This window comes from Aotus nancymaae, unplaced genomic scaffold, assembly GCF_030222135.1.
Source record: "Aotus nancymaae isolate 86718 unplaced genomic scaffold, 86718_ANA_hifiasm-v0.15.2.pri h1tg000016l, whole genome shotgun sequence".
Taxonomy (NCBI): Eukaryota; Metazoa; Chordata; class Mammalia; order Primates; family Aotidae; genus Aotus; species Aotus nancymaae.
In genome coordinates this window covers 32,592,305-32,606,967 of record NW_026988428.1, presented here as the reverse complement: position 1 = coordinate 32,606,967, position 14,663 = coordinate 32,592,305, and the positions used below count along the sequence as shown (strand labels likewise).

The 14,663-nt window shown below is 56.8% G+C and overlaps 1 protein-coding gene across 3 annotated transcripts; it reads right to left on the bottom strand.

Moving 5' to 3' along the window:
• Positions 1 to 568: 568 nt before the first annotated feature.
• CACNB3 (calcium voltage-gated channel auxiliary subunit beta 3) lies at positions 569 to 13,928 on the bottom strand. Of its 3 annotated transcripts, none has more exons than XM_012441349.2 (13): positions 13,774 to 13,928; positions 6,057 to 6,179; positions 5,724 to 5,846; positions 5,161 to 5,276; positions 4,800 to 4,864; positions 4,566 to 4,585; positions 4,291 to 4,371; positions 4,043 to 4,101; positions 3,766 to 3,875; positions 3,012 to 3,163; positions 2,676 to 2,771; positions 2,406 to 2,555; positions 569 to 1,943 (listed from the first exon to the last, which is right to left on the bottom strand). In XM_012441349.2, exons 1-13 carry the CDS (start codon positions 13,813 to 13,815, stop codon positions 1,629 to 1,631), a joined length of 1,452 nt encoding a protein of 483 aa, XP_012296772.1. In that variant the 5' UTR covers positions 13,816 to 13,928; the 3' UTR covers positions 569 to 1,628. The 3 variants fall into 3 exon arrangements, with proteins under 3 accessions (XP_012296772.1, XP_012296771.1, XP_012296770.1); XM_012441348.2 differs by lacking the exon at positions 13,774 to 13,928 and adding an exon at positions 10,566 to 11,044; XM_012441347.3 differs by lacking the exon at positions 13,774 to 13,928 and adding an exon at positions 9,586 to 10,278.
• Positions 13,929 to 14,663: the final 735 nt, after the last annotated feature.

Genomic DNA, 14,663 nt, shown 5'->3' with positions numbered 1-14,663 from the left:
CTTTAAGCAGAGGTGAGAAAGGAGAGCAGTTGTGAAATTTTGGAAGGTGAGGCCATTGGAACCACTCTGCTGCTGTGTGCCCAATGCCCAGTCTCAAGATCTTTGCTTGTGGCTCCCTAGTTGGATCTATTGCTCCTGGGAGGGGATGGTGCAGGACAAGTGGGCCCAGCTGTTTCAGGCTGTGGTAAGAGGAACACAGGGCCGCCGTCCTCCCGCTATACCCGTCTTGTTCACATGCTCTTCCTTACCCCACAGAAGGAGTTGGCCCAGTACATGGAGTTCAAGTTGCAGCTGCTTCTAGGTCCTTTTTGGCCTAGGGCAAGGATAGTGTAAAGCCATGACCAAGCCTCTTCTTCCCCACCTCCCAACCAGATGCCTTTCTCTTGACAGCTGGGTATGTAGAGTAGGGATGCTTGAGAGTGGAGTGCCTCCCCCAGCTCTGCCCTTATCCCTTCCTGCTCGACGGATCTTAGAGAAGTGTGGCCCGAACACTTCTTTCCCTCCTCCAGACTTGGGCTGCTTGGTGAGGAACCTGGCCACCTGCGCTGCAGACAACAGAAGCCCGAGGGACTGTGCATGGTGTTTATTAGTGATGGCAGTGAGGTGAGGCATGGGCTTGTGGAGCATGCTCTGTAGGTCACACACTAGAGCCATAGGCGAGAGTGGCCGGGGACACAGGTCCTCTGTGCCCCGTCTCTCCCCATCTAACCCTAACCTAACAAGCGGCAGCTATGAGTCAGGGAACAAAGTCTGGAGCCCGGTTCTCCCAGGATGTATGAGGGACAAGAACAGAAATGACAGGATGCAGGGCAAAAGAATGAGAAAGGCAAGGGGGCCCCCGAAGCTGTTTCATAAGTTCTCTGCTACACGCGCCCTCCTTCCCCAAACATCCATCCAGGTGGGCTCCTGTCTGCCACTTGGCTTCACCATGCTCCTGGTCCTTGGTCCTGTCACATGTTAAGAAGCTTCCTGGCAGGGTGAGGAGAGCCCTGTCCTCCAAGAGCTTCGGCTGTCAGCTCTCTCTGGCCCGAGCCTGGCCAGCCTGCTGCTCCAGTCTTGGATGTGGATGCCCCACCCCAGCAGATGGATGGGCATGCCACCCTGGGGGCTTTGATTGTCTCATTTCTAATGTGTGGCAGTGAGGTGACTGGAGACCCTCAGACGCCAAAGCACAGCCCCGAGTCCCTTGACTGTCAGGACTTGTGCCTGCTCCGGGACATTGTTTCTTCCTCATGCTGTGGTGCCCACACCCCACCCTCTTGTCACTTTGATGGGGCATCCCTTCCCTAAGTCTGGTGGGAAAGCCCCTGCTAAGGGGATCCTGGCCTGAGGGTACTGCCCAGTGGGGCAGCTTCCTATGTGGAAGGAGAGGAAGGTGCCAGGGGTGCAGAACACACAGCTAGTACCTGGAATGGGATCCTAGTGGGGGTCACTGCCCAGGAGGTAAGGGGGCCCCCTGCTTTTCCCAGAACCTTGGGACCACAGGCAGCCCTGAAGCTGGGGCTGGGCAGGGGGGTTTGGGGGCTGAGCCTAGTGCCAGCCTAATGCCAGTCTAATGCCACCCTGCCTGGAGTGGGTCCCCCAGCCAGCTGTGCCTGTGCCTGCCGGGGTAGGGCAGCAGGAGGCTGTCAGTAGCTATCCTTGGGCCAAGGCCGGTTGCGCTGCCAGTTCCGGTCATTGTGGTTGTGCTCCGAGTCCTGGGCTAGAAGCCGGTCTTGAGGGTCATGCCCGTTAGCACTAGGCAGCCCCGAGGTGTGTTGGCGGTGAGGCTGGTACAGGTCCTGGTAGGCATCTGCATAGTCCTCCTCCAGGTGGCGGGAGCTACGCTGTGAGGATCCTGTCCAGGCTTGGCGGGAGCTCTCGCTGGCCTCATCAGAGGGCATCAAGCTGTCCCGCTCGAGTGGGGAGTGCTCCTCGCCACGCTCCCCTAGCAGCTGCTGGTTCTGGGGGCCACACAACAGCTCTGAGTGAGGCACTACAGACCTCACCTTATCCTCTGGTGGGGTGGGAGATTCTTCCCCCCTCAACTCTCAATTCCCTGGTACAGGAAATAGTGCAAGGGAGAAACATGCTGGAGGATTTTTCTTCAGAGAAAGAAAACTGAGCTTTGACTCCCGCAAAATTCAGGCTCTGCCTTCAAGGCAGCCTGGGAGAAGGACTTGGAGATAGATTGTGTTTCTCTTGACCCCTAAGAAACTAATCTCTGATTTATCCATCTCATTGATTGATTCCCTCTCTCCTCAGGAAGTTCCTTTGCCCATCTACACTAGCTCTGTACAGCAGAGCTGAGAGTTCTACAATCCTCTGGCATGCTGAACTGGAGGCCAAGGACAGTCCTCTGGGCAGGGAGGGGCAGTGCTTTGGCTGGCTTAGCTTGAGCATCTCTGCCCACTGGAAATGGTTACCTGAAGTCCAGGGATGGCGCTGGGAGGACCCAGAAGTCCGGGGCCAGGGGCTGGGTGGTGCGTGGCCCTCCAGTAAACCTCTAGGTACTCGGCCAGGTGCTCACAGGCATCCTCCAGCTGGTTCTCATCCAGAATCACATCAAATGACTCCTGGGGAGGAGGAGGAAGGCATAACGCTGGTTTCCCCTCAGCAGCAGCCCCCCACCCATCTCTATCACGGCCGCAGCCCTGGAGGAGTGGGCACAGGAGCAGGCTGACCCAGGCACTCACTGGTGGGCACTGAACCAGCTTATCGTACGCCATCATCTGTACAGTAAGGTGCTTCATCTGTGACTTCCCCCGGGAGCGGATGAGACGCTGGAGTACCTGAGCGGGGAGGGTAGAGCTAGGCCTGGAGTCTCTGGGGACTCTGGGCAGAGCTGAGCCTGGGCAGAGTGAGGCACTTCCTCCACTAGTGGCATCAGTAGCAGGTGAGGATGACTCAGAGTTGTGTTAGGGGCAGCAGGAAAAGGGAACTCAGGTGCCCCAGGCAGGGACCAAGTAGAGTCATGTCACATTCTAGTGGTGCAGCCCTGTGGGCCTCCTCCATGACCCCAGCTGACTTACCTTTGGTGAGGACACCTTGACAAAGACGATGATTGGGGCCAGCGAGGTCTTGGCCAGCTGTGCTGGGTGGTTGATGGTGTCAGCGTCCAACACTACTAGCTGCAGGGATTTGGCCAGCTCAAATATTCGCTCGATCTCACTCTGCACTTCCGCTATGGAGGGAGGCAGCAGCAGTGCTCACCAGGAGCTCTGCCTACTGCTCACTCCAGCAGGCTTTGAGGGCTCCCAAATGGTGGACAGGAAGGAGTTGGAGAAAAAGGGCATTCATCAAAGCCTGGACAGGCAGAGGAAGGGGAATTGAGGAGGAGGGGTGTATTCCTGCCTATCCTGGGGTCAGGGAGAAAAGTTGGGCAGAAAGACAAGGAGGTAAGGAAGAGAAAAGGGAAGAGGAGCTGGGTACGGTGGCTCACGCCTGTAATCCCAGCACTTTGGGAGGCCAAGGTAGGCTGATCACTTGAGGTCAGGAGTTTGAGACCAGCCTGGCCAACATGGTGAAACCTTGTCTCTACTAAAAATACAAAACTTGGCCGGGTGTGGTGGTGGGTGCCTGTAGTCCCAGCTGGGTGAGGAGGATTGCTTGAACTCAGGAGGTAGAAGTCACAGTGAGCTAAGATCTCACCATTGCACTCTGGCCTGGGCAACAGAGCAAGACTCCATCTCAAAAAAAAAGAAAGAAAGAAAAAGAAAAAAAGGAGGAGGAAGGTTCTCACTGGTGCTTGAGTGGGCACAGAAGCAGGCGGTGGGGACTTCTCACCGATGCTGGAGCGGGCGGAGGAGCGCTCAATGATGGTCCTCTTGCCAGGATTATTGAGCACAGATCGCTTTGCCAGGGAGAGGTCGGCTGTGACTCGGGTGATGGAGATCCTGGCGTGGGGTGGAGAATCCCAGGTTGCTTCTAAACCTGAAGCCTCAGCCTCTCCTTACCCAGCTCCCACTAACTCTCCCCTCAGAGAAAACTTGCTACAGGCATCTGGAAGTAGGCCATGAGCTTCTCCTTGGTTCGTGGGCCACCCCAAGCCAGTGTGGCTTACCTGCCATCAAATCTATGTTTGAGGAAATCAAAGAGAGCCTTCTGCATCATGTCTGTGACCTGGGGGGAGGACATGACACTGATGAAGGGCCCTTCTGGAGGAAGGCAGCATCCCCATGCAGGGCCCCAGAGTCTATGCCCTCTACATTGCAGACCCTGGAGGGAAGACACACACCCCTTCCACTTTCCCTAGGGTCTTCCTGTGGCAGGCTTGGTAGAGGTGACTCTTTGGGGTCAAGGACCTCTCACCTCATAACCTTTTAGAGAGGGTCCCACCAGCACCACAGGCCGCATGGAGGGCACCACGTCGTATGGGGGAACATGTTCTGCCTGCAGAATGGACAAGAGGTGAGTAGAAACCATGGCCCTGGTGCCTGCCTCATGCCTGGTTGATGTCAGGGCAGATCCAGAGGTTCTGGGTTCCCTCCCCTCTCTGTTCTGCCCTCCAACAATGACCGCCTAGACCACTGTCCCCAGAGCCATAAGCCATGAGTCCCCCAGCCCAGGTCCCTTCCTTGACTCACCTGCTTTTGCTTCTGCTTGGCTTTTTGGAAAAGGAAATACAAGATTAAAGTTGGTGAAGGGGAAAAGGTCCCTGGGGGCATGGTATTCCCATCCCCAGAGCAGATATTGGCTTCTCCCCACCCCTACCCATCCCTCACCAACCCCTTGCCACAAGTTCACTAGGGCAGAATCCCCCCTTTCCCTGTGTCTTAGTTACCCACCTACCCAAAATGGGTGGGTTGGGGGGAGGCTACCTAGAGATGGTGGAGGAGAGCGTCGGTTGCCAATGTCACTCAGGCTGGAAGGGTTCCCGGATCTCCTGAGAAGAAAGGGAGGCGAGAGAGAGGGAAAGAAGAATGTGTTTCTATGTATGTGTATTCTATGCATTATTTAATAATTGTACACATTTCCATATGCTTTATCTGGTGAGAAAGGTGTACATGCAATATGTGTGCATCATGTGTGTTTGTAGATTAGTGTGAGTGCGTAGAGCTGGGCATATGTGTGTGTATATTTCAGGGGGATATGCATGTGTGTGGCATGCACGGTGTCGTGTTCTGTGGGTACAGTGCACGTGTTTGGGGTGTGTTTACTAAGTCACAGCCCAACTCTCACCTGGCCTTCTGCTCCTGTTTGAGCCGGATGCTCTCCAGGCGCTGGGGGCTGGGGATGAAGGCGATGTCTCCGCCCTCTTTCACTAGCCGCCCGATCCACCAATCATTGCTGTACTTCTGGGGGTAGGTGGAGCAGGAAGGGGCAATGAGAGGAGCACCCCGCCCCAGTCCTGGCTCTTCAATGTGAAGGAGCCAGGGAGGCAGTCACTGAGCTGGTCCGACAAATGCAGCGCAAGGGGCAGTGAGCAGAAGGGGCAAGGGCAGCCAAGTTCGGGCCACCCAGGATTTCTGAGTGAGGCACTACAGCTGTCACAGGGGACCTCGGAGGCAGCTAATCTAACCGCTCACTTGACAGACATGGAAACTGAGGTCCAAGCCAGGTCTCAGAAGGATGGAGATCCTGGGGATGAGGTCTTAGATATGAGAGGTGGACAGGTGTTGTTAAGGAGAAGAGCTGATTAGCTTGGGGAATGAAGACTGAGGATTGAAGTCAGAAGCACTGGGATCTGGGGCAAGAGCAAGAACAGGAAGTGTTAGAGGTTCTGGAAGCAGGGGCTTGATCACCTCTTTAATGTGCAGAAAATCTTTGGCCTCAAAGTTGACTCCAGAGCCCTGGACTGGGCACTCCTCGTCCAGTACGCCACAGTAGCTGACATTGGTTCTCACCGCAAACGCCACAGGTTTGTGCTGGAGAATTTGGCCATTAGCAAAATGAGAGAAGCCTCGGAGCGCCCTTTCCAGCCTCAGTGTCCCAACAGCAGAAGGCCATGGCCTCTGCCCATCACAAACACCCTCTCACACTCAAGGACATCCTGCCCAAGGACCCCTTGGGACTTAGGACCGAGTGCAGGTTTCTACCTAGCTTGGCCTCTTGTCTTGCCCCATGCCCAAGTATACCTTGGCCCTTTCAAGCTGCTGCTGAGCCTGGCTCTCCACTTCACGCCGGGCACTCTCCCGGTCCTCCTCCAGTGAGACGTCTGAGTCCAGAGATGGGCGGCTGGTGTAGGAGTCAGCTGAACCCTGGGTTGGGAAAGAGGCTGTGACTCCCAGGTTCTGGCATAAAGGATGCTACAGAGGCACCCTCCTCACCTTGCAGTGTTGCCTCTACTGCCCCCAGTCTCTCCATCTCCAAGGGGGTGGCTGGGTCCCTGGGGCCCCTCCTATCCCCTGAGAAGGGCCCCAGTGCCTCTGAGGCTGCAAGAAAGCTGGCCCAATCTATAGGTGCAAAGATCTGGGCCCCTCCTCCCCCAAGCCTATTAATACTGCAGCTTTGAATAGAGCCTTCATTTCTCTTTCCTCCCTTTTCTCCCCTCTAACATGTCCTCTGAGCCAGAGGGAAGGGAGGTGTGCTGAAGATGATATATTAGAGATGATTCTGGATCCAGGAGACCCAGCCCTCTTGTTCACAGCAGCCTGCAAAGCAGCCTGGACATCATCCCTTTAAGATGCCTGGCAGGAGTCCAGCCAGCCGCAACAGTCAAGAGATGCTGGTTGGCGCAGCATCAGTCCCGAGTGTCAGGATCCAGCCATCTGCCCCGCTAAGATCCCACTTTCCCTACTCCAAAAAGGGTCTGAAGGCTCCCAAATGGTGAGCCCTTACCTGCCAGGGTGAAGAGGAGGACACAAAGCTGCCAACTCCTAGAAGTTACCTCCCCTTTGCTCTCCCCACCCCCTACTTTCTTTCCTCCCACACCTGCTGGGGCAACTGGCCAGGTGTGGGCAGCAAACAAGACACAGACTGAGAAGAACACAAATCTGTCTCCCTGGGTGCAGGTGGGGCTGGGCCACACCTACCACTTGACCTACATCTCCCCACTCTTTTCCCAGGCCCAGGGGATATTGAGCCCTCAAAGAAGGCTATGCTAGTGCCAGGCAACCCAGCTACAGAGCGGGACCCCAGGAATGTGGGGGGGGGTAACATGAGCAAGGAGAGTCTCTGAGTCCTGCCCATAGGAAAGGTCTTGGGCAACGAGGGTGCAGCTGGAGGGTGACAGAGCTCAGCTTCAAGGCCATGAGGGAGAGGCACAAATGAATGAGAGACGCTGGACTTCGAGACGAGAGCACAGAGGATAGGATGTCTGGGTTTCTCCCTGTCTAGGGAAAGGGCATCTTTCATTTTCTGGCTCAGTTTTCCCTCTCTGTGGGCAGAAGCCTCAACTGATACTTCCCACAATTCTGAGGTGCCAGTTGCAGGGAGAAGAGATAAGCCTAGATCAGGGGTTCATGCAGGAGTGTATGTGTGTATAGGGGAAGGGGCTTTAGAATGTCCTTCAGGTGGAGGAACATTCTCTCAGGCTCACTGTGCATGACCACCTACAGAAGGCAGCAGAGGCCAGACTCTCAGAGGAGAAGGCAAAAATCACATACCTGCTGTCCACCATGCTGTCTACCCCCATCCTGCCTTGGGCAAGAGGGCTGTTCAGCTGAGGGTGAGCCCAGGGCCTTGAGCCTTAGGCTAAAAACAGTGTCTATAGCAGACCAAACACCTGAAGACAGCAAAAGGGAGAAGGATCTTTCATTTCATAGAAAAGTAAGAGTCTGCTGGCTGTTCCTCATTTCTTCGAACAAAATGAGGCTCGAGGCAGAGTGTAAGTGGAGGTTGAGCCACAGAAAGGATCTTTGCACATGGTGAGGGACCTCCTTCCCAGGGGTCTTAGGACACAAGAGAAACCTCTGTGGGATGTTGCTGTCTGAAGGGACCAGACAGGGCCAACAGACTGGGAGGCAGAAGGCAAGGCAGATGACCACTCGCTTTGGTACAGATATATCAGGTACCTCCCAGAGGCCCAGCACCGTGCTCGAAGAGGAGTCTGACCTTTGCTGCCTGTGCTCCAGGCTCTCAACCCAATTTAGTAATCTTTATTTTTATTATTTTATTTATTTACTTAGAGACCGGTCTTGCTCAATTGCCCAGGCTGGAGTGCGCAATCACGGCTCGCTGCAGCCTTGAACTCCTGGGTTCAAGCGCTCCCCTGTCTCCTGAGTAGCTAGGACTACAGGCATGCGCTACCATGCCTACTACTTTTCTGTAGAGACAGGATCTTGCTATGTTGCCTGGGCTGGTCTCAAACTCCTGGGCTTAAGCCATCTTCCTATCTCAGCCTCCCAAAGCACTTGGATTACAGGTATGAGCCTCTACACCTGGTTTAATTTAGTAATCTTTTTTTTTTTTTTTTTGAGATGAAGTCTCGGTGTGACACCCAGGCTGGAGTGCAATGGTGTGATCTTGACTCACTGCAAACTCTGCCTCCTGGGTTCAAATGATTCTCCTGCCCCAGCCTCCAGAGTAGCTGGGACTACAGGCATGTGCCACCATGCCTGGCTAATTTTTGTATTTTTACAAAATTAGGGTTTCTCCATATTGGCCAGGCTGGTCTCAAATTCCTGACCTCAAGTGATCTGCCAGCCTTGGCCACCCAAAGTGCTGGGATTACAGGTGTGAGCCACCGCACCTGGCCTAATTTAGTAATCTTAACACCTGGGGCATCTGGGTTACCTGACCTCTCACCCTGGGATGGGGATCAAAGGATCTCTCCCTAAATATTTAATGAATTGGCTCAGAATGAAACCCCTTCTCCATTACTCCCAAGTCCTCTGGGCTCATCCATCTCTTGTGCTCTGATATGACTTGGGGAGGCCCGGGCTGCCCTGCCAACCATGATCTAGGGTCTTACCTTTCCTATACCCTGCTACGCCAAAATAGCCAGATTCTCAGTACTTTGGAGCTGCCAGGAGTTGGCACGGTGCCCTGGTGGTGCCCCCCTTGCCTAGTGAGTGTGTGGGCAGGCTGCAGCTCCTCTCTTGCCTGGCACGGGGGAAGGAGAGGAGGGAGATGAGCCGTTGGATTTATTTAGAGCCTGATCTCCCTCCTACTGCTTCAGAGGGGGCCTCAGGGAGAGCAAGGAGCCAAGCAAGAGAAAGAGAAGTAGGGGAGGGTGATCAGGAGCCAGAGAGAGATGGGAGGGCGTAATGGGTCAGCAGGCTGCCCTCCAACACCATCCACATGTCAGTCTGTTCCTTGCAATAGCTCTTGCCTTCTCATCAGGGATGGGAAGAACCTCCTAGGGCCCTCCAGCCCCATAGAGAGGTTTGTTCTCAAGCTCACCTTGGCACCCTGGGCTATGCCAGCTGTCCCTTCAACTGTCAGAAAGAGGTGTCCACCAGAGCCTTAAAAATCATCTGCTCTGGCAGCAATGTAATTAGTCCCAGAGGCCCCAAGAAGAATTGGGCCCTGAAAGAGTCCAGTCCCAGAAAAGGACAGTTGCCTATTCTGAGCGTCAGCACTCATCTATCCTGGGCCTGGCAGCAAGCAATGGGAGAAGACTTGAACATACTCCCCTTTCCCACCCAGGGGTGCCCCAACCTTCACACCTATCGGGGCCCTTCCAAGCCATCTAGTGGTCCTCTCCTAAGGAGGCCTTCTTACAGGACATTTGAGGGAAAGTTGGCAGCTCCAAGGGGCTGAGAAGCTGCTCCGCATTCTTGCCCCATCTTTCCAGGCACTCTCCCTGCTCTCTGAGCTCCGGGAATCACTGCTTAATGAGCTGATTTGTCTCAGTGGGTCAGGAGATAAAAGCAAAGAGGAGAATTAAATATTTATCGGTTGCCTGTTTCTCTGAGCAAAGCGCTTCCTCTCCATCCCCAGGCCCTCAGCTCCTCCGGCTTCACCTCCAGGCCCTCCATGCTGGGCAGGAGCTCAGGATGCCCGCTGCTCAGAGCAAGCCTCAGCAGGGGGCTGTGGAATGGATGGGGCTCAGTCACCTGGCCCACCCATGTGCTGGGTGCCCAGGTTTCAGCCTGGGAGAGAAACTGGGCTAGAGAAAGGGTGAGGAGATGAGGCAATGCGCAGAGATAGAGGGGGTGGAGGAGAATAATGGAGCTCCTCAAGTTTTAGGATTCCTCTGTCTGAAGAGGCTGGTCCCTGGCTCCCTGATGTCCTCTCAGCTCCCTGATGTGTCGTTTACTTGAGGCACAGGAAGTCCGGAATGTCTGCCTCCCCAACAACCTCGGCGGCTCTCCTAGCTGTTTGTGTTCAGACCCCAGAAATCCAGAATTTGGAACTCCAGACATGGCGTGTTCCCTCTCCAGATCCTCGGTGCCCTCGGCCTCCAGCCCTGCCCCCCCCCGCCCCCGCCCGCCCCTCTTTCCTGGGCCGTGGAGCCACCTGCTCGAGCCCTTCCCCTGCACTGCCCCATCTCTGCACACACCCTATGCCCCAGGGTCTGGGTCTGGGTCGCTGGGAGCCCTTGGTATGAAAATCCATCTCCCCACGTACCTAGAGCGTCCCCCTACACACCCTGCCCTGCCACTGAGGCGTTTTTCAAAGTCCTGAACTGGGGGAAGGGTTGAAGGGAGAGGAGGTGTCACCCCAACTTCCCCGCCCCCACCCTCACCGTGGGCACTCACCGCCTCCGAGTCCTCAAACCCGGGCACGTAGGAGTCGTCATACATGGGGGAGTCCGGGTGGGGGAGCGAGCGGCGCCGGGGGCGGGAGCGGCCCGGAGGCAGGGGCGAGGACTGCGGGCCGCGCCCGGGAGATGCCACCGAGCCCCGCAGCCCTGCGGGCGGCGGCGAAGAGCGAGAGAGCGCGAAGGAGGGAGCGAGTCGCGAAGACCAGCTGCTCGGAGCTCAAATCACCGCTCCCCCCACCCCACCCCCCCAAAACCCAGCCGGTCCCACCCCGAGCGCGGCTGAGGAATCTGGCGCCGGCTCCTACAACAATAGTGCCCGCCCACCTGACCCCCTCCCTGGGAACAGGCGGGGGCGGCGAGGGGGCGGCGGCCACTGGGGAGCCCGGGCCGGGCCGGGAGAGGGGAGCGGACCCGCGCTGGGTGGAAGGTGGGTCCCCGAGCACCTACGGGGCCGTGGCGACGGGGAGGAAGGGGAGGAGAGGCTGCGGGCGGGGCGGATCCAGGCAGGGAGGAGGCGGGGCGAGGAGAGATGCGGAGACAGAGACGCTCGGCAACCCAGGAACTACTCCGCCGGGAAACAAAGGGCTGCGGCGGGGGTGGGAGGGGGCGCTGAGACCGCGAGGGAGACGCGACCCGGGCGGAGACTGGAGAGGGCGCAGGTGTCGAGGAAGCGGGAGAGAGAGAGGCAGAGGGAAGACGGGGAAGACGGGAAAATGGGGCGACCCTAGGAGACAGAAGAGACGCGGGGACAAGCGGCAGACGGGGGTGGGGTCCCAGGCGACAGCAGTTCGGGTCTGAGCCGGTGCGTCCCGGAGGCTCCGAAAGCAAACCCCGCAGTGGTCGTGGGAGGAATGGGCTTGGCGCCCCCAGGCTGATGCCAGGAAGGCAGCTTCTGCCCCAACAGGTGCCCAGCCCCCTTAGTACGGGGACGCTGCGGCAAACGCGGTGTTGCCCAACCCTTGAGAAGGGGGGAACTTTCTGTCAGCTGAGTAGGCCTCCCTACACCTGTTGCGCGGGTAGATTTCGTCTTAGTCCCGCCAGGATGGGGGTTCCCTTCCTCACTTCCCTGCCAAGGATTGTGCCAGACAGTGCCAAGGCATCCGTGGGAACTGGGGCAGAAAGGGGCTGTTTTAGGTGAGCCTAAAGGGAGGGGGAAAGAAGCCAGAGGGTGGGTTGGATTCTGGCTACACTGGGGTTGGAGGAGGAAAGGGCCTGTCTGCTTGGAGTTACTAGGGTAAGGTCAGATTCTCCCCTTAGCAGAGGTCTTGTACCACCCTGCACTACTCAGTCTTCTTCATAGCAGCGCTGAGATTTGAGGTAAGAGCCGCAGCCCTTATCTTGAGGAAACTTCCCCCAAACACCCACCCATTTGAGCTCTCTCCTTTTTTCATCTCCTGAGCAAAATTCCTTCTTTGATTTTTGACTGCCTGCCTTTGTGCCCCATGAGGAGAATGTGAGTAGACAGGGGTTACCAATTTCTCACATCCAGGAGGGTGAGTTCAGCAATCTGCTCGTCTCTCTACCTCCCTAGGCTTGAGGGGAATGAGAAATCCAAAACCCTGACATGGCCTAGTAAGATCTATGGTAGCAGGCACTGGGCATGGGAGAGAGAAAGCTCACCCAAACCAAGTGGCTTCCCACGGTCACTTATCGGTGTTCTCTTGGCAAGAAAAAGAAGAGGCTTCATCTTAAGACTGACGTCTTTAGTCTGTCTACTGTGGGTGGCCCAGAGTAGCCCTGCCCACCACCTTCCTCACACTGGGTTTGACGAACAACTTTGTTGCTGCCCCTATGGCTGAAGGGACCGTCACTATTGGGGGAGGCAGTCAGCTTTCATAGTTGCCTCTCCCGAGTCCAGCACCAATTGGGTGCTGGTCATACACTGAATTCTTCTGTATCGGAAGTTCCCAGACACTGCTCACTTTTGCGCCCTTACCCAGTTACTCAGTATTCGTTGTATCCCCACTTTTCATCCTTTTTCTTCAATTCTTTCTGTCTTTCAGGGAGCCAGAGAGGTGTCAAAAAGTAACACTCCACAAGGTGCTCTTTTCCTAGGAGATGCTTCTAATGAAGAAAGCAGTGGCGGAGGCAGCTGTTTCCCTTTCCGTCCCTGCATCTACTCTCCTGGCCTCTCCTTTTGGGACTCTCCTCACCTACGGAAGGTCCTGGGGCTGTAGGTGACAGCGGATCTGCCACAGGCAGCACTCCTTCCTCACACTCCTTGTAATCTTCTGTGACAAGGGCGTCTAAGTCTGCTCCTGAGGCATGCGTTGCCATGCCAACACCCCCAGGAGATGGGTTCAAGTTCTTCATACCTGGGCCCATCCCCTGGGACCTGCAGGAGCTTCAGAGCTTCCCTTCTTCTCCTCATATCCCTGGGTTGCTACCCAATGCCCCTTTCATTTCCCATCTCACCCACACCTGCCTACTCCAGGTCTCATGCCAACTTGGTGACTTCTTGTCCTGTGACAAGACACGTGCCTGTCAGTATCCGTGTAGCCCCGAACCTCTTTTCTTTTTCATGGTTGCGCATAAAGGGAGAGAGCTGAGGGCAATAATGTATCAGGGGCGAGGACTCCTCCTGCTGATTCTTTCTAGGAGAGAGTTGTTAGACTGGTAGCTGGCAGGTACCCAAGTCATGGAAGCAAGACATAAGAGGAAAAGCCTGAATAATCAGGTTTGGGAGCTAGAGTTCTTTGGAGGTTTCAGAATATATTCTAGCGTCTCCTCTAAGTGCACCAGGAAGCTGGGCAGATCCCAGTCCCTGGGCACTGAATGGGGAAACTGAGGCAGGAGCTAGGCCTTCTGGGAAAACTTAAAGACTACTCCCAGCAGTTTTTAAGATCTGGACCAGGTGGAGGCCCCTACCATTCTGGCTGCAGCCTGCCAGGGAACTCAGGGATGGGCATCAGGGGAGCTTGGCAGAACCCTTCTTGTAATCTAGCCCTTTCTTCTGGCTCCCCAGTCAGTCCTCCCCTCCCATCCAATTCCAGTACTAGGAAGCTGCCAGCTCTGGCCGCTCCCTCCTCTCTAACCCGGTGCTTCTTCCACCCCTGGCCTCACTTCCTCTGGTTTCCCTCCCTCCGCATCGGTGCAGCTCCAAACGCGTGCCCCCTTCCTAGCTTGGAGCGAGGCTCTCCTTCCACCCATTGGGGAACCCTCCCCTCCCACGACCTGCCCCCCCCACACCCCGCCACGTTTACCTCGTTCAGCAGGAAGGTTGCACTGGAGTCAGAAAAAGACATAGACCAGACTAGCGGCCTCTCCCCCTCCCCCGGGCCAGGGGCTCCGAGGCGGGAGCAGAACCCGGCCGCTGCTCTGCACGCTGCTCCTGCCTGCACGCCTGGCCTCGCCCCACGCCCGCCCGGCTCCGCCGCCTGCACCCTTCCCTCTCTCCTGGTTCCCTCCCCCTTTCTCCTCCCTCCTTCCTCCCTCCCTCTCCCTTCCTTTCTCGCCGCCTCTGTCAGTCTCTGGCTCTCCCAGCCTTTCAGCCGAGCCTCTCTCCACTTCCGTCTCTCCTGTCTACGGTCCCCGTTCTGTTTTTCCGTGTGCTTCCCACTATCCTTCCATCCCCACGTTGCACCCTCGCTCCCCAGCTTCCCCTGCCCCTCCGCTTCTTCCCTAACGTCCTCCGGGGAAAGGGTAGGGACTTTGGAGCTTCCGCCGCCTCTGGCAGAAGGGCGGGAACAGCTCCAGGGCTGCCCCAGCACCTGAGCTCTTGGCGGAAGCTTCTGCTCCCTCCCGGCCCTGCTCCTTGCGCTGGGCGCCCATCCTCCGGCGGCAGCTACGACCCCGACCTCGGCGGGGGAAAGGACCGAAAAGCAAGAGTGTTGGTGCTCGGCTTGCCTGCCCCAGCGTCGAGGCTCCCATCCACCCCTCCCCAGCTGGGTCTTGTGTCTCCCGCGGGATCGGCATCCCTGTGGAGAAAGCCTAGCCGGGGTCGCCCCGCGCCCGCAGAGTCTCTGCCCGTCACCCTTCTCTCCCAGGTTCTGGTGCCGCGGGTCTCAGCTCCGCAAAGGGGAAGGGAGAGGCGAAGCGACGCGGCTCCTTCCCGACCGGCTGCAGCGCCCCCTGGGCTCGCTGGCCTGGCGGC

Bases quoted from the DNA above. Each gene is read 5' to 3' on its own strand.
- CACNB3 (XM_012441347.3), bottom strand. From the start codon at position 9,639: ATGCGGAGCAGCTTCTCAGCCCCTTGGAGCTGCCAACTTTCCCTCAAA. The intron at 3,876-4,042 runs GTAAGCCACACT...ACCCCACGCCAG, and splicing joins AAACATAGATTTGATGGCAG to GATCTCCATCACCCGAGTCA. The intron at 2,772-3,011 runs GTAAGTCAGCTG...CTCCCCGCTCAG, and splicing joins TCAAGGTGTCCTCACCAAAG to GTACTCCAGCGTCTCATCCG.